The sequence below is a fragment of the Pristiophorus japonicus genome, unplaced genomic scaffold (genome assembly GCF_044704955.1).
Source record: "Pristiophorus japonicus isolate sPriJap1 unplaced genomic scaffold, sPriJap1.hap1 HAP1_SCAFFOLD_725, whole genome shotgun sequence".
Classification (NCBI taxonomy): Eukaryota; Metazoa; Chordata; class Chondrichthyes; family Pristiophoridae; genus Pristiophorus; species Pristiophorus japonicus.
In genome coordinates this window covers 49670-72153 of record NW_027254640.1, presented here as the reverse complement: position 1 = coordinate 72153, position 22484 = coordinate 49670, and the positions used below count along the sequence as shown (strand labels likewise).

At 45.4% G+C, this 22484-nt stretch overlaps 1 protein-coding gene across 1 annotated transcript in view; it reads right to left on the bottom strand.

Moving 5' to 3' along the window:
• Positions 1-22484, bottom strand: part of LOC139256444 (terminal uridylyltransferase 7-like) — a 122130-nt gene that overhangs the window by 56682 nt on the left and 42964 nt on the right. The window contains exons 4-9 of the mRNA XM_070874223.1: positions 18150-18266; positions 11582-11759; positions 11257-11345; positions 10421-10472; positions 9550-9619; positions 4841-4967 (exon numbers count right to left, since the gene is read on the bottom strand). Of these exons, the coding sequence (XP_070730324.1) occupies positions 4841-4967; positions 9550-9619; positions 10421-10472; positions 11257-11345; positions 11582-11759; positions 18150-18266 (633 nt within the window). The remainder of the gene's footprint in view (positions 1-4840; positions 4968-9549; positions 9620-10420; positions 10473-11256; positions 11346-11581; positions 11760-18149; positions 18267-22484) is intronic.

Sequence of the window (22484 nt, the reverse complement as noted above, 5' to 3'; positions counted from 1 at the left end):
TGGCCGGTGCAGACACGATGGGCCGAAATGGCCTCCTTCTGCCCTGTAGATTTCTATGTTTCTAAAATTCACCTCTCTCTAGTTGTCGCAAAAGTGTAACATGTCCCCTATAATAGAATGTACCTTTGGATTTTGTCTCTTTCATTTTCAGATATACTCACTCGGTCATTCCATGACCTTCTGTTCTGGAATTCTCTTCACAAACGTCTTTGCCTTGTTACTTCTTTCATCTTCAAAGTCTCCTCAAAACTTAACTAACTGTGCCTTCACCCTCCTCCCCATATCTTTTCATCCTGCTTTTGTTCACTTTCCGGTAAAGCACTTGGGGCTAGACTTTCCACTTCACATTGCCCATCTAAGGCTCATCTATGGCCCAAAATGGACCTCTATCACCCATTTTGAGCAAAGAGTGGAAACTAGGCCCAAAATATCGCCGGAAAAAATAGGACCTCAAGTTTCCACTTTGACCGCTGAGATGATCGCCCACACAAGGCCCATCCCAAGTTTCAGCACTTAGCATGCACTTCGCTGGGCCAATGCAAGGCCCAAAAGAGTGCTCAAAAATAGCTGCTTTTTCAAGGCCTTAGAGAGGGAAATGGGCACTACGGACGCCATTTTTAGCCTTGGAGGAAGGGTGGAGAATTGTTCTGAGTTATTTAGGGCCCAAGTTTCGGCATCTGGTGAAAACGGCGCACCTCCGAGACTTACGTGACCTGCCTGGGCTCGAAGGTGCGCCGGAATATTCTGCAGCAATTCTCTGGTCCTCCTGGACCATGGCGTGGCGCAGCGTCGTCTGCCTGGGGAGGAGACTGCCTGCAGGGGGACGGGGCTAGCGTGGGTACCAGTAGGTGGTGGGGGGCGCGTGGCAACCGGGTGCGGGAGGGGGGGAGCGTGGCAACAGATGGAGGGGAGAGCGTGGCAAGGGATGGAGGAGCGTGAGTTGGGGGGCACTCAATGATCGAAGGGCCGAAGGAGAGAGCAGGGGTGCCTCCTTCCAGCCGCCCCCACACCCCCCCCCCCCCAACACACACCTCCCACCCACCCCCACCCACACACACAGATACACCCCCCACCCGCACACGTACACCCCCACACCCCCCCCCACCCACAACCACAGCCTCCACCCCCACACCCCCCCACACTCCCACGCCCCCCCCCCACTCCCACACATACACCCTCCCCCACTCCCACACATACACCCCCCCCACTCCCACACATACACCCCCCCCACTCCCACACATACACCCCCCCCCCACTCCCACACATACACCCCCCCCCACTCCCACACATACACCCCCCCCCACTCCCACACATACACCCCCCTCCACTCCCACACATACACCCCCCTCCACTCCCACACATACACCCCCCTCCACTCCCACACATACACCCCCCCCCACTCCCACACATACACCCCCCCCCACTCCCACACATACACCCCCCCCACTCCCACACATACACCCCCCCCCACTCCCACACATACACCCCCCCCCACTCCCACACATACACCCCCCCCCACTCCCACACATACACCCCCCCCACTCCCACACATACACCCCCCCCCCACTCCCACACATACACCCCCCCCCACTCCCACACATACACCCCCCGCCCCACTCCCACACATACACCCCCCCCTCCACTCCCACACATACACCCCCCCCGCTCCCACACATACACCCCCCCCCCCACTCCCACACATACACCCCCCCCACTCCCACACATACACCCCCCCCACTCCCACACATACACCCCCCCCCCCCACTCCCACACATACACCCCCCCCCCACTCCCACAAATACACCCCCCCCCCACTCCCACACATTCACCCCCACCCACTCCCACATACAACCACTCCCCACTCCCACACATACACCCCCCCCCACTCCCACACATACACCCCCCCCCACTCCCACACATACACCCCCCCCCCACTCCCACACATACACCCCCCCCCCACTCCCACACATACACCCCCCCCCCACTCCCACACATACACCCACCCCACTCCCACACTTACACCCCCCCCACTCCCACACTTACACCCCCCCCACTCCCACACTTACACCCCCCCCACTCCCACACTTACACCCCCCCCACTCCCACACTTACACCCCCCCCACTCCCACACTTACACCCGCCCCACTCCCACACTTACACCCCCCCACTCCCACACTTACACCCCCCCCACTCCCACACTTACACCTCCCCCCCAACTCCCACACTTACACCCCCCCCACTCCCACACTTACACCCCCCCCCACCCACTCCTACACATACACACACACACACCCACCCCCTCCCCCCAACTGTCATATACAGAGAGAGAGAGACACTGCAGAGAGAGACACTGACAGAGACACCTTCCCTTCACATAAAGGTAGGACTTCTATTTTTTATTGATTGATAACTTATTACTTTGGTCTTGGTGCTTTAGGCGCAGGGTTCCTTCTATTTTTTATTAATTAATTGCTTATTGCTTTTTGTGCTTCATTTAGTGCTTGGTGGTTTAAATGTACTTTTTTGTTTAGTGCTTCGTGCTTTAAATGTACTTTGCTTCTTTAATGTTGTTGTGAAGGTGTTTATGGAAAATCCTCTAACTTCCCTTATCCCCCGCTGTTGTGATGTTGATGTGTCCTTTGTGTTTAATGCTTCCCACCTGCCGTCTCTGGCTGTGCCTGCACTAAACTTAACTCTAGGTAAGGTTTTTCAGAACTTACAAAAGTGGACACTTACTCCATCCTAAGTTAGTTTGAAGTAAGTTTTCACTGCCGAAACTTGCAAAACAGGCCTGAGTGGCTGGACACACCCCCTTTTGAAAAAAAAGTACCTTACCTAAAGCCAACCTCAACTAACTCACTAGAACTGGAGCAAACTAATATCCGAGAATTGCAATTTCTAACATACTCCAAATTAAACTAGTTGCTCCAAAAAACTAGGAGCAACTCCACCCGAAACTTGGGCCCTTTGAGAGTAAAATTGATGCAAATTGTACTCAGTAAATTTGGGACAGGGAATATAAATAGGTATTATCACCTTATGTATATATTGGAATTATTTATTAAATAGCTTTTACATAATGAAGTTATTTAATGATATTCCGTGGGGAAACAGAATAAACAAACAAATCTGCATGAAGAACTGTACGTTGTAAGATTTATGTAAGTAAGAGAGAAGGTTCAAAAGTTGTAGAATTTTTTTTTTATTAACAAAGAACTAATGAACAACACCCTCCCTCCAGCCCCCCACACCAACCCACCATTCCCTCAAAATGTTAAAAAGAAGAAATGAACATTTTACAGAACAAGTGGCCATTTAAGTAATGATAACAAGTGACCATTTCAGTCACGACAACAAGTGACCATTTCAGTCACGACAACAAGTGACCATTTCAGTCACGACAACAAGTGACCATTTCAGTCACGACAACAAGTGACCATTTCAGTCACGACAACAAGTCACCATTTCAGTCATGATGAGTGATCATTTCAGTCATGATGAGTGATCATTTCAGTCATGATGAGTGATCATTTCAGTCATGATAACAAGTGACCATTTCAGTCATGATAACAAGTGACCATTTCAGTCATGATAACAAGTGACCATTTCAGTCATGACAACAAGTGACCATTTCAGTCATGACAACGAGTGACCATTTCAATCATGACAACAAGTGACCATTTCAGAAAGAATGGAAAGGGAACAGTTAAGTAATGATAACAAGTGAACATTTAACTTTATGCTGGGTTGTGTAAAATGTTTAAATGTAGCCCAATAACATTGCAGATTCTAGTTACTATTTAGATCATTAAATAATACATAAATATAAATTTCAACTACTCTCGCAGCTGCCAGTTGGCTGTTCCACTATTTACGGCACTGGTCCGGTGTGCGCATTTCATTGGAGGCCGATGTGACTACGTCGGCTATTTCGGACTAATTCCTTCGATATGCACGGGGTGGAGGTTTCCCCTGCCCACCCAGTGTCAGATCCTCCCACCTGGAGCTGACAGCATTTACGAGGGCCTCATTTGCCTCTTCGCTGAAGGGTTTGGCCCTTCTCTTTCCTGCACCTCCCTCCATTCTTTAAATTTATCTGTAATTTGGATAAGACTTTCTGACCTGCTTCCTTTCTCCTCTCTCTTTCTCTCTCCCAGACCCACCCAGAGCTTCTGAGTATGTGTGAAGACCCTTGACCTCTCAAAACGCAGGAAGAAGCATCAACCTGAAAATAAAAATCAGCTTGCACATGCGCAGTAATGCGTTGCTAGGGAAGCTTTTTTTCCCCATTCACTTCAGTTTTCTTTGGGCGATCGTGAGATCGCCCAGAAATCACATCGCCGGGCTAAGGCAGAGTGGAAAATCGCAAAAAAAAAGGGCCTCGAGCCGGCGATCAGCACGGGCGATAGGTCCCGCATCGCTGGAACAAGGCCCATTTTTTCGGCCTTAGCCTGAAAGTGGAAAGTCGAGCCCTTGGGATATTTCATTATGTGAATAGTACTAAATAAAAGTAGTATGCTGTTCTTAGCATTGGAGAGCAATCGGTCAATACGACCATAAGTTTTCTTTAAATTTCAAAATATGTCATGGATTTAGGGGAAAGGATTCCATCATTTCACATTTGGGAGGGGAGGAAAGAAGTTAAAATCTGCCAGATACCTGAAAATTCTCACACTGAAGCAAAGCAAGTAAATTACTAAAAATGAAGTCAAAAGCCAATTAAATACAAACTAAATTAAAAGGAAAAGCATTTATACCAAAGTCAGTGATGAAAAGTAAAGCATATGTAAAAGAATTTAAAATGAAACAAACCATTAATTAAAAAAAAACGGAATCTTACCTTTCCCCAAGATCTAAAGGCAATAACTAGTGGAGTAAGACTCGGTTCCAACTTCGCCAAGGCAGCTAAGTGACAAGTTGTGAGCCATGCATTTTCATTGCCTGCACTCACTTTACATAAAAGACCACTGAAGGGAAAAAGAAAATTACAAAATTATATAGTCTGGTTCACGACTGTACAACGCTCCCAGTGACAAAAGTGAAGCATTTGTATACACATTAGAATAGTTACGGATTCTTTCTTCCTGGACACAGCACAGGTTAAAATCAGTTTCTGCACAAAGTATGCACTGCGGGACCACTAATTTTGACACCTCAGACAAAGGCAGAATAATGCAGATTTCAGGAAGACCTTGGTTTGCATGGTTTGATTGCTGCTTTTAATGTGGATTGGGATCTGTATAATAGGTCAAAGAATTTGGTACATATTCATGAATCAAGACAGTCCATTCAATCAAGCATCCTGTGGGAATAGGACCACTAAGGGATGCACAAAATAATACCATAGGCAGCGATAGAGAGATGGCAGAAATATCAAATAATTACTTTGCTTCAGTATTTCCCAGGGAGATAGAACATGACATCGGATGATGAGATTAGTAATGAGATAACTGCATTTAAAATAAAAAGGATATATATTAAATAAACTTATCAAACTCAGAGGATAAAACCCCTGGTCTGGACTGATTGCATCCGCGTATTTTAAAAGAATCTAGGGAAGAGATATCAGATTACTACACATATTTAATAATTCATTAGAACAAGGTGTAATGCTAGAGGACTGGCAGATAGCTAACGTAATACAGGGAACATATATTCAAGGAGATAGAACAGGTCCAGGGAACTATAGACCAGTCAGTTTAACATTGGTGGTAGGAAAATAAATAATGGAATCCCTACTAATCATCATCATCATGGGCAGTCCCTCGGAATCGAGCGAGACTTGCTTCCACTCTTAACATGAGTTCTTAGGTGGCTGAACAGTCCAATATGAGAACCACAGTCTCTGCTGTTTATGCTGATAGAGTTAGATGAGGAAGGATGGAAGGAAGCTCAAGTGGAGCATAAAGTGGCTCAAAAGGCCTGTTTCTGTGCTGTATATCCTATGTACAGATCTGTGGCTACAAGCTTCTGATTGAGCACTTGCCTGAGCTCAGCTTACCAGCCAGTTTAAGGTAGTCAGGGGCCCACCCCTATTCGGAAGCTCCCTGGTAAGAAATCAGTGACTGATTTTCAAAGAACAATCTTATGTTAAGGGTTAGCGCAGAAGTCGTCTCTTTGCTGTTTTGGCATTGAGGAGAACAGTAAAGGTTGTAATTACTGTAAGTATACTGTTCGTACTGAAAACTATTAATTTACCTGTTTAATAATGTTATCTAAATTTGCCGAGTCTCAGTTAGTGTATATTCTTTTGCTTACCAACGTTAAGATCACTTGATGGCACATGATATATTCTAATAAGTCAGAACACAGTGGCAAGGGTTCTCAGTTTGACCTCTGGGTGCCCCTACACTTGGCTATGGGCACATAAAGGTGTACTCTAGTTCATAGGAGATGCAAGGTCTGCTTATAAGCATGGTCGGTAATGTTAAACTCAAAGAGAATATCGAGTGTGAAATCTTCAAAACATTTTTTTTTTTAAACTGCATTTTTTTTTAAATCAGCTTTATATATGCATCTTCAGTACAGCTAATGCCAACATAATAAAACACATGGGCACTTTGTTTACATTCTTAATATGATCATGGATAGTACAACATTTCAAAATCTATTGATTCAGGGACTTTATTTTAAAGTTATCAAAAGCATACATAATTTAATTTTTCATTGCAAGTGAAACTGAGATTGTACACAATCTATGTTTCAAATATGCTGAATCTGTGGATGTGGCTCGTTAAACTGCTGTTGCAAAGCCAAATATGATTTTAGGAATGGGAAAAGGCCAACAAGCCTGACCCGTTTAAATTTGTACACAGAGTACAGAAAATGACTGAATTATCAAAAGACGATGGGGGAGAAATTGGCCTCCTTTATGCCTTCAGTTAGCGCCTTTCGGGGGGCGATAACGGGGCGCAAATGGGTTTGTGACCCGGCGCAGAGAATTGAGCGACACCCGCGCCCCGTTACCACCCCAGATCAGAAAGTCCCTTTCGCACTCTGCCTGAGCACCTGCCATTAACAACGGCAGGTAGAGGCAGGTATGCAGTTGGATGGCTGCAGGAGTAGCAGTATTTAAAGGGGTCAACATCCAGTTTATTTTTAGTCGGCAAAGAATGCTGCCTTGTCAGTTTGACATAGGCATAGAGACGTTTTGAACGATTTCAACGTTTTCCACTTTCAGGAGTCTTCTGTCTCAGCAAAATTATTCACTTTCATTTAGGTGAGGAACAGTATCTTAGAAGGCTCCGCTTCACCATGGATGTGGTCACAGAGAAAGAAAGACTTGCATTTATATAGTGCCTTTCACGACCCCCCGACGTCTCAAGGCGCTTTACAGCCAATGAAGCACTTTTGAAGTGTAGTACTGTGGGAAAAGCGGCAGCAAACTTGCACACTGCCAACTCCCACAAATAGCAATGTGATAATGACCAGATAATGTTTTTTGTTCTGTTAATGGAAGGATAAATATTGGCAAGGACATCGGGGATAACTCCCCTGCTCTCCTTCGAAATAGTGCCAAGGGATCTTTTACGTCCACCCGAGAGAGCAGACGGGGCCTCGGTTTAATGTCTCATCCGAAAGTCTCATCAGAGCTCTGCCACCTCCTGCAACCTGACCTCCAGTCTCAGATCAGGGTGACCACTGCTCTTTCAGTGGCAGTCAAGGTCACCGTCATCCTCATTTCTACACCAGCGGATCCTTCCAGTCTGCAACAGGAGACATGTCTAACATATCGCAGTTCACTGTCCATTGCTGCATCTGCGAGGTCACAGATGCTCTCTACAGAAGGGAGTATATTTCCTTCCCCATGATCAGAGAGAAGCAGCACGAGTGTGCATGTGGCTTTGCCAGCATAGCGGACTTCCCCATGGTGCAGGTCGCCATTGACTGCACCCACATTGCTTTGCAGGCACAAAGGTTACCATTCACTTAATGTGCAGCTGGTGTGCGACCACACACAGCGAATCCCCTCAGTCAATGCCCACTGTCCTGACAGCAGCCACGATGTCTTCATCCTGCACCAACTCTGTTCCAAACACCACATCAAGCTCATGGCTGGCTGCTTGGAGACAAGGGCTACCCGTTCTCCCGCTGGTTCATGACTCCCCTCCGCATCCCCAACACTCGATCCAAGCACTCATGTAATGACAGCCATGCTGCCACCAGGAACATCATTGAGCAGACCATCGGTGTGCTAAAGCAATGGTTCCGCTGCCTTGACCACTCGGGAGGAGTCCTCCAGTACTCGGCTGAGCGGTGTCCCTTTTCGTCGTCATCTGCTGCATGCTGCACAACTTGGCCACCATGAGGGAGTAGCCATTGCCACTAGACATAGCCGCACCACCTCAGGAGGAAGAGGAAGACACGGATGTGGAGGAGCACGAACAGCAGCAATGAAGGAGGCAGCCACTCAATCGGCCTTGTGGAAGGGCGGTCTGTGACTGCATCATCAGACTTCGGTTCCAATGAATTTGAGGCCACTTCTCGGTTTCTGAGCACGTCCCCATCATTCCATCAATTTCTCATTCCATACCCCAAAGCTGAAATGTGACACACTACCAAATCTGCAACATTCCAATAATAAATTCAGTAACCAAATATATACAACGGCATTAACTAATCACCCTTGTGCAAACTTTTACTTCCCCTCTTTTCCTAATCTACTGCTCCTACGTAGTATCTCCCCAGTGGCAGCAGCAGGGCTGGTGGCAGGCTGCTGAGTGTCGGTGCCAGAGACTACAGATGGTCTTGCAGGATGCCCTCTAACAGTTCTGGGCTTGGAAGGCCCGGCTGTACACTGCACCACCTCAAGATGGGTGGTGGCAGTCTGGGCTGGCTCGCTTACAGGCAGCGACAAGTGCAATGGTGGAGTGGCAGTGGTGGGATCAGGAATGCTGTCTTCAAGATTTCAAACATTAGCACCCCAAATGGGGCACAACCGAATTTCTAGCCCTATACCTAGAAACAAACCCAAGAGTCATCAGTGGTAAGGCTATTTGCAAGAAATCACAGGCTGAAAGCAATCAGCACAAGAATGTAGCAAAAAAAAAAACCCAGAAAAGAGTATTTATTTCCATTTTTATGAAAGCTATTTTAATTACAAGTATAGATATAGAAGGGTTGCTACTGGTTGAGAGAAAACATCATCAACATACCTGGTTTCACTCAATTTCCAACCAGTTATTGTTCTATCACAGCTTCGGCTGTGAAATTAAAAGAATCATGCACAACACAGAAGAAATTAAGCATTGTAACTGAATACAAGTCTTCCTGCACACCAAATCAAGACTGGGATTGATAGATTCCATTGGCGTCACCTTCCCAGTTTCTTAATCAGGGAACGGCGAACAGCGCCTGTCTCCAGGGGAGGAGAGGGGTAAAAAGTACTAAGTTTATCATGGCTTCTTCTGCTTTGTTAAAATGCACATTATTAAGCTAGATTCTTTAGTGCTCAATTTATAAATGGTCTTTCACAAATGGCTCTGTTCAGATTAAATGTTATAGTACAGTAATTACATTCAGATTAAGAAAAGTTAAATCCCGACAAACCTTTGCTTGTCTCTGCATAGTACGACAGGCACTCTGGCATGGAACTCCGCCTCAACATCAATGAAAGAAACTGAATAAATTTGGAAGAGCAAAAAAAAATCTATTTAACAATTCTTCTAACTGTTAAACTCTGTTCTTTCTGCTCATCATTGGGAGATTCAATATTTATGAACCAAACTAGTACTAAACTAACCTGAACAACACATTTACTCAGGACTGTGTTGACATAAAAAATGCAGATCCTTCAAAAGGACCATTTGCTCAGGTCCAGTTACAAATTCTTAAATTTTGAGGTAGAACTTTAAGTATTACTTGGTAAACAATTAAAAGGCACACAATATTCGTCACTGTATAAACATGGTGACTCACTTTCAGTGGGCAACAGTCTTCTAGAAATTTTTGATGATGAACCCCTATTCTGATTTACTGGAGCACTAATGATTAATTTTAATTTTTGTAAACTGGGTCCTGGGACAGGACTTATGAGATTTCAGCCTAGGCTCTTCTAGTTTTGACCTATTGGAAAAGGACAAAAATATTACAAAATGTGGCTAACTTTTAACTTGCTAACCTAACCTATTAGGCTCAAAAGAATCTTAAATTCCAAAATGCGCTATTATTTAAATGGTCAAACTTAAGAGGACGAGGTACATTTCTGTAGTTTTCATGTCTGTTGTTAGCTCCAAGGTAAAATATAGATAACAGACAATTCAACAATCTATATACAAAATACCTGTGCAACTACATAATCATTCAATCTGTTATAAATACTACATTATTCTAGAATGTGTAGTGGTTTCTATAAACAGGGCAGGCTGATTATGCATGTGATAGTTGAAAGATATGTTCTCACTGTATTTGAAAAACTTACTGTTATTCTTGAGGCTTTCTTGAACCAGCAATAGCACATCTGGTTGACTTAACTGAGATAAAAAAAAGACAAGCAAACTGATTTATGAAACAAATTCTTCAATTACTGCTTTCACACAAAACTCATTTCCTTCTTCGCTCCCATCTGAAAAAACTTCAAAATATCACCCAATTTCAATGAGTTTTAGTTGGGACATACTGACATACATATTGTATGCATTTCTGGTATACCTATTAAACTTCTTCACATATACTTTTGCTCATCTTTGGAGATCTTAATAGTTTTGATCAAAAGCAAAACAGCTCCAGCTTATTTTATTCAGAAAATTAACAGAAAATCTCACCCATTACAGTTTTTGATGATATACAGGGTATAGGGTAACTTAGTTGTGGGACTCTGGGTTTGAGTCCTGGCAAGGTTCATTTCAAAGTGGATAAAACAAGTTTGACATTTTAGCAGGATTTGGGGGTGGGGGCGCGCAGGGGAGATGACAAAGCTTTCCAAAATGGCAGGGAAAGCATACAATGTTTGACAACTATCAGACAATACTCAGTCTAGGCTGTTTGTAATTGTAACAGAGATCAGCAATACCAAATGGTGCTAATGAGACAAGTTTTCCTTTCTGTAATCAGAATTCACATAATATTTATTGTAGAGTAGAAATTATATGTGGGTTTTAAAAGTAACCTGGGAATTCAGTATTCAGAGGGTTAAACAACAAAGTTTAAACCTGACCAATTTTAATGTCCGACTTATAATCTAAAACAGTATACTCAAAACCTGACTGTATTCATAGGTGGTGTACAGAGTTCTTCGTTCAGTCTCTAGAAACTTACATGAGCTGGAAATTGTATATCAATGTTAAGGTCAGAATCTCTAAAGCCAAATCTTGTACAAGAGGAGCCATAGAGTCTAAGCGAGCAGTCTGGATGATAAAGGAAAACCATTATATAGATACCATATATTTCAAAGATGGCTTATATTACGTGAAATAAAACCACTACTCAAGCATATTACCTGTACCAAAAATATTTTAATTTTATACGATGTGTATCTGAAAAATCATTGTAGAACAGAGCATTCAAAAAAGCATCTCATTTGTATAACAATTTACATCAAAGTAAAAATATAACACATTATCCAAGAAAAATAATATTGTACCTGGTAATAAAAGTTGCAGAACTTTTTCCATTCTTCTTGTAATTTCATGCCTTTTGTTCACATCATCTTCAGTTAGGCCATGTTCCTGTACTACCTTGTTAATGGCAGCATCAACTGCTTTTACTTGTGCGAGACTTGGAGGAGGAAGCATTGTGAGCATTTCTTCTTCTTGTTTTTCCTAATAACAGACCCCAAATTAGCTAACCAAATCTTAAGTGTCTCAAACACAGTATCTCATCTTTTGTATTTATTCCAGAATCTTACAAATAAAGAATCTCTTCTAAATATTACATAAATTATTGGAAATGTTTATGTAAAGTAATAGTTTTAAGCTGAAAGGTTTGAATAGAATCACTGATACAGTTTCATGTTAAAGGTAGGGAAGCTAACTGAAAAAAATGTATAAAATGAAAAAAATCTACCATAATGCAATCACGTAAAACATCCATTCAAATATCTAAATAGGTAAAATGAGGGTTAAAAATAATAAAATGCCAATTGTTTAAAATGGCACAAATACTGCATTTGAATGAAGACTTCTGGATTGAATCCAGCAACTCTTTTCAACTGCAGCAGATGAGATGAAGCACTGAGATATTCAAATAGAAGTTTTAAACAGAGTGCATGTGAACATTTCTATTCACTATGTTTGAAAATATTGCAGCAGTTTTCTTCCTCCATATGTAGCAACAATCTGATCCCGCTGACAAACAAAAATGAACAGCCCTATTTTAAGCTAAGTAAAACCAACTTTAAAAAAAAAACTTGAATTACATAAATTTGTTAAACAACATTTCACGCTTAAGAGGTAATAAGTGATTGAACACCAATAAAATCACTAACTAAAACAGTGCCCCAGGTCTTCAACACAAGCCTGCACAGGCACAGTGATCCCAAGAAGGTTTTCTTCATTTTCGCTCCTTTTCCTCTCTCCCAAACCTTCCTGAATGCAGTGCAATTTGGAGTGCAGAGTAACAGCCGCCGCCCACCCCACCCACCCAACCAATATGAAATTCGAAGTTAATTTTGGATTATGAATTAGAATTAGAAATATCTCACAGCAATATTGAAACAAAAACACATTTTCCATATTTAAATTCCACTCTTAAAATGATTAAACTTAACCACAGCCAGCAATGTTCAGCTCTGCATTGAAGAACTGGATTTAAGTGTATGCAGTACCCAAAACTTAAGCTATGATACCTACAATATCATACTTGTGACAGCAAGTCTTAAATGAATTACCAGTCATTTCATTACTGAAAGAATGCCTGGAGCTCATCACTGGCAAGAGGATTTTGTTCATTCAGATGTACTGATTTCCTGATAGAACCTTAGAGGAGAACTCTAAGATTATCATGTGTTTAATTAAATGCTAACTGTCTGCAATTTAGAATGCATATTAGAAGTGTGGGGAAAGTATGATCTAAATACTAATACATTATTAGAGATTAACTTGTGTATCTGTAAAGCATGCACTCCCATGTTCCGCCACCAGGGAGCTCATCCCCTGAAGTCCCAAGGGATCTAAGGCCTGTTCCTCACTCTGGAGTATCTTATTAAAGACTGAGGTCACTGTTACTTTAACCTCCCTGTCTGCAGCCTCATCTGTGTTAGGAACACAATAACTGGCGATGAGAATACGAATCCAACGCAAAGATGCAGCAAACTGTGGGCATCCTGGAGAAGTTCTCGGAGGGTGAGGACTGGGAAGCCTATGTCGAACGGCTAGACCAGTACTTTGCAACCAACGAGCTGGACGGAGAAGGAAGCGCTGCAAAAAGGAGAGCGGTCCTCCTCACGGTCTGCGGGCACGGACCTACAGCCTCATGAAGAATCGTCTGGCTCCGGTGAAACCCACAGATAAATCGTATGAGGAGCTGTGTACACTGGCTTGGGAGCATCTTAACCCGAGGGAGAGTGTGCTGATGGCGAGGTACTGGTTCTACACGTGCCAGCGATCTGAAGATCAGGAAGTGGCGAGCTATGTCACCGAGCTAAGGCGACTTGCAGGACAATGTGAGTTTGATGGCTATCTGGAGCATATGCTCAGAGACTTCTTGTACTAGGCATTGGCCACGAGACCATTCTACGAAAACTTTTGACTGTAGAGACACCGACCCTCAGTAAGGCCATTGCGATAGTACAGGCGTTACAGTGATAACACCAAACAAATCTCAGCACACAAGTGCTAGCAATGTTCATATATTAACTGAAACTGTGTGTGCGAGCAGAAATGTACAGGGCAGAACCCACGAGTCTGCAACTGCCAGCAGGCCTCAGGTGACCCAGATAACTCTCAGTCTGCAACAAAGGATGAATGCAAGGCAATTCACACCTTGTTGGCGTTGTGGAGGCTTCCATTCAGCCTATTCATGCCGCTTCAAAGGGTATGTTTGCAAGAGCTGTGGAGCAATGGGGCACCTCCAACGAGCTTGCAAACGAGCTGCAAGCTCTGCAAAACCTGCTAACCACCACGTGGCAGAGGAAGGTCGGTCCATGGTGGATCAAAGCAATTTCGAGCCTCAGAGGAGGCAGATGCTGAAGTACATGGGGTGCACACATTTTCGATGAAATGTCCACTGATAACGTTAAACGTAAAATTGAATGGCTCACCCATAGCCATGGAACTGGACACTGGTGCTAGCCAATCCATCATGCGTAAAAAGATGTTTGAGAGACTGTGGTGCAACAAGGCATTCAGACCAATCCTGAGCCCCATCCACATGAAATTGAGAACGTACACCAAAGAGCTTATCACTGTCCTGGGCAGCGTCATGGTCAAGATCACCTATGAGGGCACGGTGCATGAATTGCCACTCTGGATTGTCCCAGGCGATGGCCCCACACTGTTTGGAAGGAGCTGGCTGGGCAAAATCCGCTGGAACTGGGATGACATCCGAGCGCAATCACATGTCGATGAGGGCTCATGTACCCAGGTTCTTAACAAATTTCCTTCCCTTTTTGAGCCAGGCATTGGAAACTTTTCCGGGGCGAAGGTGCAGATCCACTTGGTCTCAGAGGCACGACCCATTCACCACAAGGCACGAGCGGTACCTCACATGATGAGGGAGAGAGTGGAAATTGAGCTGGACAGGCTGCGACGCGAGGGCATCATCTCCCTAGTGGAATTCAGCGAGTGGGCCAGCTCGATTGTTCCAGTACTCAAAAGTGATGGCACGATCAGGATTTGTGGCGATTATAAAGTAACTATTAATCGTTTCTCGCTACAGGACCAATACCCGCTTCCTAAGGCAGACGACCTATTTGCGACGCTGGCAGTAGGCAAGACGTTCACCAAGCTCGACCTGACTTCGGCCTACATGACGCAGGAGCTGGAGGAGTCTTCGAAGGGCCTCACCTGCATCAACACGCACAAGCGACTGTTCATCTACAGCAGATGCCAGTTTGGAATTCGGTCGGCTGCAGCGAACTTCCAGAGAAACATGGAGAGCCTACTCAAGTCGGCACCATACACGGTAGTCTTTCAGGACGACATATTGGTCACGGGTCGGGACACCGCCGAGCACCTACAAAACCTGGAGGAGGTCCCCCAGCGACTGGATCGCGTAGGGCTGCGGCTGAAGAGATCGAAATGCGTCTTCATTGCAACAGAAGTGGAATTTTTGGGGAGAAAGGTCGCGGCGGACGGCATTCGTCCCAGACGCCAAGACAGAAGCTATCAGGAACACGCCCAGGCCACAGAACGTCACGGAGCTGCGGTCGTTCCTGGGACTCAACTATTTTGGTAACTTCCTACCGGGGTTAAGCACCCTTTTAGAGCCTCTACATGTGTTATTGTGCAAAGATGAGAACAGGGTATGGGGAAAAAAAAAACAAGTAATTGCTTTTGAGAAAGCCAGAAACATTTTATGCTCCAACAAGCTGTATAACCCATGTAAAAGACTTGTGCTAGCATGTGATGCGTCGTCGTATGAAGTCGGGTGTGTATTACAACAAGCTAACGTTGCGGGGAAGTTGCAACCTGTCGCATATGCTTCCAGGAGCTTGTCGAAGGCCGAGAGGGCCTACAGCATGATTGAGAAAGAGGCATTAGCATGTGTGTTCGGGGTAAAGAAAATGCATCAGTACATTTTTGGCCTCAAACTTGAGCTGGAAACCGATCACAATCCCCTCACACATCCCTGTTCGCTGAAAACAAGGGGATAAATACTAATGCCTCAGCCCACATACAAAGGTGGGCACTCGCGCTATCAGCGTATAACTATACCATCCTCCACAGGCCAGGCACCGAGAACTGTGCGGGTGCTCTCAGTCGGCTACCATTGCCCACCACGGGGCTGGAAATGGCGCAGCCTGCAAACTTGTTGATGGTGGCGCAGCCCACAGACTTGTTGATGGTCATGGAAGCGTTTGAAAGTGATAACTCACCTGTCACGGCCCGCCAGATTAGGACTTGGACCAGCCAAAATCCTCTGCTGTCCCTAGTAAAAAACTGTGTACTGCATGGGAGCTGCACCAGGATCCCCGTTGAAATGCAAAAGCTAATCAAGCCGTTCCAGCGGCGAAAGGACGAGCTGTCCATTCAGACAGACTGCCTGTTGTGGGGTAACCGCGTAGTGCTACCAAAAAAGGGCAGGGAGACGTTCATCTCGGATCTTCTCAGCACACACCCGGGTATAGTAATGATGAAAGGGATAGCCAGATCCCACGTATGGTGGCCCGGTATCGACTCTGACTTAAGAGTCCTGTGTATGGCAATGCAGCATGTGTGCTCAGTTGAGCAACGCACCCAGAAAGGCACCACTAAGTTTGTGGTCCTGGCCCTCCAGACCATGGTCGAGGATCCATGTCGACTATACGGGCCCGTTTCTCCGTAAGATGTTCCTGGTGGTGGTGGATGTTTTTTCAAAATGGATTGAATGTGAAATAATGTCGGGAAGCACCACCACCTCCACCGCTGAAAGCCTGAGGGCCATGTTTGCCACACACGGCCTGCCTGACATACTGGTCAGTGCCGAATTTAAAGAATTCATGACCCGCAATGGGATCAAACATGTCACCTGGGCCCCGTTTAAACCAGCCTCCAATGGGCAGACAGAGCAGGCAGTACAAACCATCAAACAGCCTTAAACTAGTCACAGAAGGCTCACTCCAAACCCGCCTGTCCCGAGTACTGCTCAGTTACCGCACGAGACCCCACTCGCTCACAGGGGTGTCCCCAGCTGAGCTACTCATGAAAAGGACACAAAACCAGACTCTCGCTGGTTCACCCCAACCTGCATGATCAGGTAGAGAGCAGGCGGCAGCAACAAAATGTAAACGATGGTCGCGCCACTGTGTCATGGGAAATTGATCTGAATGGCCCTGTGTATGTGCTAAACTATTGACATTGTCCCAAGTGGATCGCGGGCACGGTGATAGCTAAAGAAGGGAATAGGGTGTTTGTAGTCAAACTGGGCAATGGATACATTTGCAGAAAGCACCAAACGAGGCTGCGGTTCACAGACTGCCCTGAACAACCCACAGAAGACACCACCTTTTTCGAGCCCACAACACACACCCAAAGGATCAACGACACCATGTCGGACTAGGAAATTGAACCCATCACGCCCAACAGCCCAGCAAGGCCAGGCTCACGTAGCAGCCCTGCAGGGGCAACAACACGACAGCCTAGCAAGGGCACAGCCAACACACCAGAACAGACATTTGTACCGAGGCGGTCCACCAGGGAAAGAAAGGCTCCGGACCGCCTCATCTTGTAAATAGTTTTCACTTTGACTTTGGGTGGGGGAGTGATGTTGTGTATCTGTAAAGCATGTACTCCCATGTTCCGCTACCAGGGAGCTCATCACCTGAAGTCCCAAGGGATCCCAGCATCCCTTGGGAGCACTGTATATAAGCCAGCCCCCAAGGCCTGTTCCTCACTCTGGAGTGTCTTATTAAAGACTGAGGTCACTGTTACTTTAACCTCCCTGTGTGCAGCTTCATCTGTGTTAGGAACACAATATTAACAATTAAGCAAAGTAAACATTTTACTTTTCCGACACTTAGTAGAAGCCACCATAACGATAATGCAACAAGATCATGGTCTGGTTGCATGTTCTGGAATACAGAATATCCCTCGAAGGTGGTGCTTATCTTACATGATCATCTTAGACATTGAGGGAAAATAAAACAGTCGCCATGTGAAATAAAAACACTATTATTTAGCTCCTCCTGCCTTATCCGTGGTACTAGTCACCTCGTCTCCTGCTCTTTTTCTTACCATAACATTGTACTGGACATCATGACACATTCCATGTTCCATGTTTCTCAGTGCCACTATGTGTAATTTACTGACAAGTCAAAAATCTTTACTCTTTGGACAATTGCTGGCTTCGAATAACAACTCTTTAGCATTACGTTACAGTAACTAATTCTGTAATAACACATTATTGTGAAAATGGTGTTTTCCTTTAAGAATGTGCAGCGATGGCGAGTTTGAACCATACAGTCATAATTCAAGAAAATAGTTCTGTAACTCACTCCCAATTTCATTTTGCAAACAACAGACCCCAGAACATACAGCAGATATAAAATATATAAAACTTTAGTACCGACTCACCTTTATACATTTTTTGTGTCGCTTCTCCTTTATGTGCTTATAGGCAGATGACACAGATTCAACCAGCACATCACAAAGCTTGCAGGTATACTTTGCAGCAGGGCAGCTTCTGGCACGCTGAAAAAAAATTGCAGCACAAATTTAAAATGCTGGAGTTTTAAAAGTGTGAAAAGATGTCAATCTATTATCTCAAAGATAAAGGTGTCAACCAATAAAGTCAGCAGTGATCATAATATTATTGCAGATATTTCAGTATCATTCTGATGTATAATTTCTGTGGATCGTTTGCTCTAAACTTTCTTGTACCCCAATATTTTAAAGTCTTAAAAAGGTAACTAAATGTGGTTTTGATGGAATTAAAAACATATAGGGGCCAAAATTGCCCTCTCGATAAGAGTGGTGGCTGCCTGAAAGCAGCAGCCACGGGTCGGCGTGGAGTGTCCGACGTTCGCGGCATTGCCCTCGGTGTTTATTCCAACGGTGTACGTCACCGCCCTACTCCCCCACTTGCGCTCATGCGTATGCGTCTGTAACTACTTAATCAAAGTGCGCACCGCATTGGCCCCACCCCGGAAGGCAAATTGCCCTGAAATTGGCTTCTGGCTACTTGTTGGGGCCTACGATAGGTTTTTGGGTCGGTGCACACTGTGGGATGAAGACCTCCAGCGGCATTTGAAGATGCGGTGCGGCTCCCACCATTATTGTTGGCCAATTTTTTGTTCATTACAAGCATTGAAAGTTTCGTCAGTGAGAACCTATTTGAAAATTAGTGGGCCTGTCTTTCAATAGTCAGCAAGACAGAACGTTACTCCAGGAGGTTGTGCTTGAGGAGGTTGAAACAATGGGCTCAGTGCTAGCAGCGGAACGCCTCCTCCACATTGTGCGCGGCAGGGAGGCACGCAGAAGGTGGCGGCACGCTGGCTGCAATGGATGGTGAGGTAGCTAAGGGACCCAGCTGACATGGCTCGGCAAGATGGAGAAGGCCATGGAGATGGCGCAAGACCACAAAATAGAGAGATGCACCAGGAAGGACCTCAAGAAGGGCATGCCGACAGGAGGGGGGGGGGGGGGGGGGGGTCAGGGTCACAGACCCCCAGCATCACAGAGCGAGGCAGATGGAGAGGAGCCAGGATCCGCAGGATCCACAGGTTTGCGACCACCACGATGCTGAGGAGCAACATGAGCAGGAGGGAGAAGGCAATGAGGTAGCTGTCAGAGAAAGATGCCTACGTTGACATGGTTACCAAAGACCCTATTGTCAAAGGGTCTACAGACTGCAGTTATCCTACATGGAGCTCACAGATGACCAGTATGTCCAGAGACTGCGATTCCACAAAGATGTCATAACGGAGCTATGCAATCTCCTGCAGCCTCAAACAAGGTTGAGGACAGCACTTTCAGTCACATCAAAGGTCACCATCGCCAGCAATTTCTATGCGACTGGATCTTTTCAAGCTACAACAGCAGACATTTCGAACATTTCACAATTTGCCGCGCATTGCTCCATCCGTCAGGTGACTGATGCTTTTTATAAGAGGAGGAGGGACTACATATCCTTTCCAATGAGCAGGGAGAAGCAGTTGAAGCGGCAGACCGGATTCGTCAGGATAGCAGGCTTCCCCAAGGTTCAGGGCACCATAGGCTGCACCCATGTCGCATTGAGGGCGCCACAGACCAGTCACAAGGGATACCACTCCCTCAATGTCCAGCTGGCGTGCGACCACAACTGCAAAATCATGGGAGTTGATGCCCAGTATCCTGGCACCATCTATAATGCTTTCATCCTGCGGCAGACCAATGTTCCCCCTTATTTTTTGGGGGTGACCCAGACATGATAAGAAAAGCTTTTAGGTCTAAAGTCACATGTTCCTCCTCAGCATGCGACACTTACAATATGCCATTTCTCTAATTACTCATTTACTGTATCCCAAAATACTATTTTCTGAAAGAAATCCATCTAATTTGCATTTGAGTGAATCAACACTATCTGTTTCCACTGTCACCCAGGGAACCTGTTCCATAGATTTTTCTGCAGATTAGTTTTGAATTTGCCCTCTTCGAGTGCAGACCATATCCTATGATTCTACAGTTCTGGACAAGATGAAATAGCTCGTCATGGTCTACATTATCGAGTCCCTTTAGAATCCCCAAAACAGCAATGTTACCTCAGTTTCCCCATGTCCAGTGAGAACATGCTTAAGTTACGTCAGCACTGACCATAATCAGATCCCTTGATCCCCTCAAATCATTCTGATTGCCCTCTTTCAATAGCCGCAATATCTTATAATGCAACAGCCAGAACTGTATACAGTTGCACCAATGATTTAAAAAGTGGCAGGACTACCTCACTACTTCAGCTTAATACTGACCTTTTAATACATCCGAAAACCTAATTTGTTTTACTCAGTGAGAATTGTTGCTTTAGCTTCAATTTATTGTCATTTAGGACCACCTGAACCTTTTCATTTTACATAAAATGGGAGGGTTGGATTTTTATTCCTGCCTCAAGGCTCTGCACATTCGAAAACTGTCTTATTACAGATATTTAGTTTTTGCAATCTCCTCGTAAAAATTGTAATTTACATTTAGTCCCAAATATGGAGTATTTTGTGCTGTGAAATGGCTAGGTTCAATAGACAAACTCATTCTACATAGGCCCTTTAAGCAAAGGGTTCCCCAGAAGTGAAACAACAGTGTTCAAATTCACTGTACTAACCATTCCTATTGGCTAGGTACTCTTGCAGAATTAGCAATATTGCAAAAGGTCTCAGCATGTAGAGGAGGCGGAGCGGCAGCGTGGTGAGGCCTACAAGAGGCCCAACAGGCGTCGGGAGCCAGCGGGAGGTCCAGGAGGCGGAGCAGCAGCGTGGTGAGACCTACAAGAGGCCAGCTGGTGCAGCTGCAGCAGGGAGGCAGAAAAGTAGAAAGAAATCGAAAGGTGACATCACAGCCAAGGGGGTAAGTGATTGGTCAGTAGTTTTTCTTTTTCTTTTCTTTATCAGCAAGTAACCTTTTAGCATTGTTGTTGCCAAATTAAGTTAATCTAGGGGTTAAGTCATGGGAGGACAGCTCGGACACGTGTTCTGCTCCTCCTGTGCTATGTGGGAAGTCAAGGACGCTTCCAGTGTCCCTGACGACTACATTTGCGGGAAGTGCATCCACCTGCAGCACCTGACAGACCGTGTTGCGGCACTGGAGCTGCAGGTGAATTTACTCTACAGCATCCACGATGCTAAGAATGACGTGAATAGCACGTTTAGTGAGCTGGTCACACCACAGGTAAAGGGTACACAGCCAGATAGGGGATGGGTGACCAACAGGAAGAGCAGTGCAAGGAAGCTAGTGCAGGGGTCCCCTGCGGTCATCCCCCTGCAAAACAGATACACTGCTTTGGGTACTGTTGAGGGAGATGACTCATCAGGGGAGAGCAGCAGCAGCCAAGTTCATGGCACCGTGGGTGGCTCTGTTGCACAGGTGGGAAGGAAAAAGAGTGGGAGAGCAATAGTGATAAGGGATTCGATTGTAAGGGGAATAGATAGATGTTTCTGCAGCCGCAATCAAGACTCCAGGATGGTATGTTGCCTCCCTGGTGCAAGGATCAGGGATGTCTCGGAGCAGGTGCAGGACATTTTGAAGAGGGAGGGTGAACAGCCAGTTGTCGTGGTGCATATAGGTACCAACGATATAGGTAAAAAACGGGATGAGGTCCTACAAGACGAATTTAGGGAGCTAGGAGCTAAATTAAAAAGTAGGACCTCAAAAGTAGTAATCTCAGGATTGCTACCAGTGCCACGTGCTAGTCGGAGTAGGAATCGCAGGATAGCTCAGATGAATATATGGCTTGAGAAATGGTACAGAAGGGAGGGATTCAAATTCCTGGGACATTGGAACCGGTTCTAGGTGAGGTGGGATCAGTACAAACCGGACGGTCTGCACCTGGGCAGGACCGGAACCAATGTCCGAGGGGGGGTGTTTGCTAGTGCTGTTGGGGAGGAGTTAAACTAATATGGCAGGGGGATGGGAACCTATGCAGGGAGACAGAGGGAAATAGAATGGGGACAGAAGCAAAAGACAGAAAGAAGAAAAGGAAAAACGGAGGGCAGAGAAACCCAAGGAAAAAGCAAAAAGGGCCAAATTACAGCAAAAGTGCGTTAAAAAGACAAGCCTGAAGGCTCTGTGCCTCAATGCGAGGAGTATTCGAAATATGGTGGACAAATTAACTGCGCAGATAGCAGTTAACGGATATGATGTAATTGGCATCAAGGAGACATGGCTCCAGGGTGACCAGGGCTAGGAAATCAATATCCAAGAGTCTTCAACATTTAGGAAGGATAG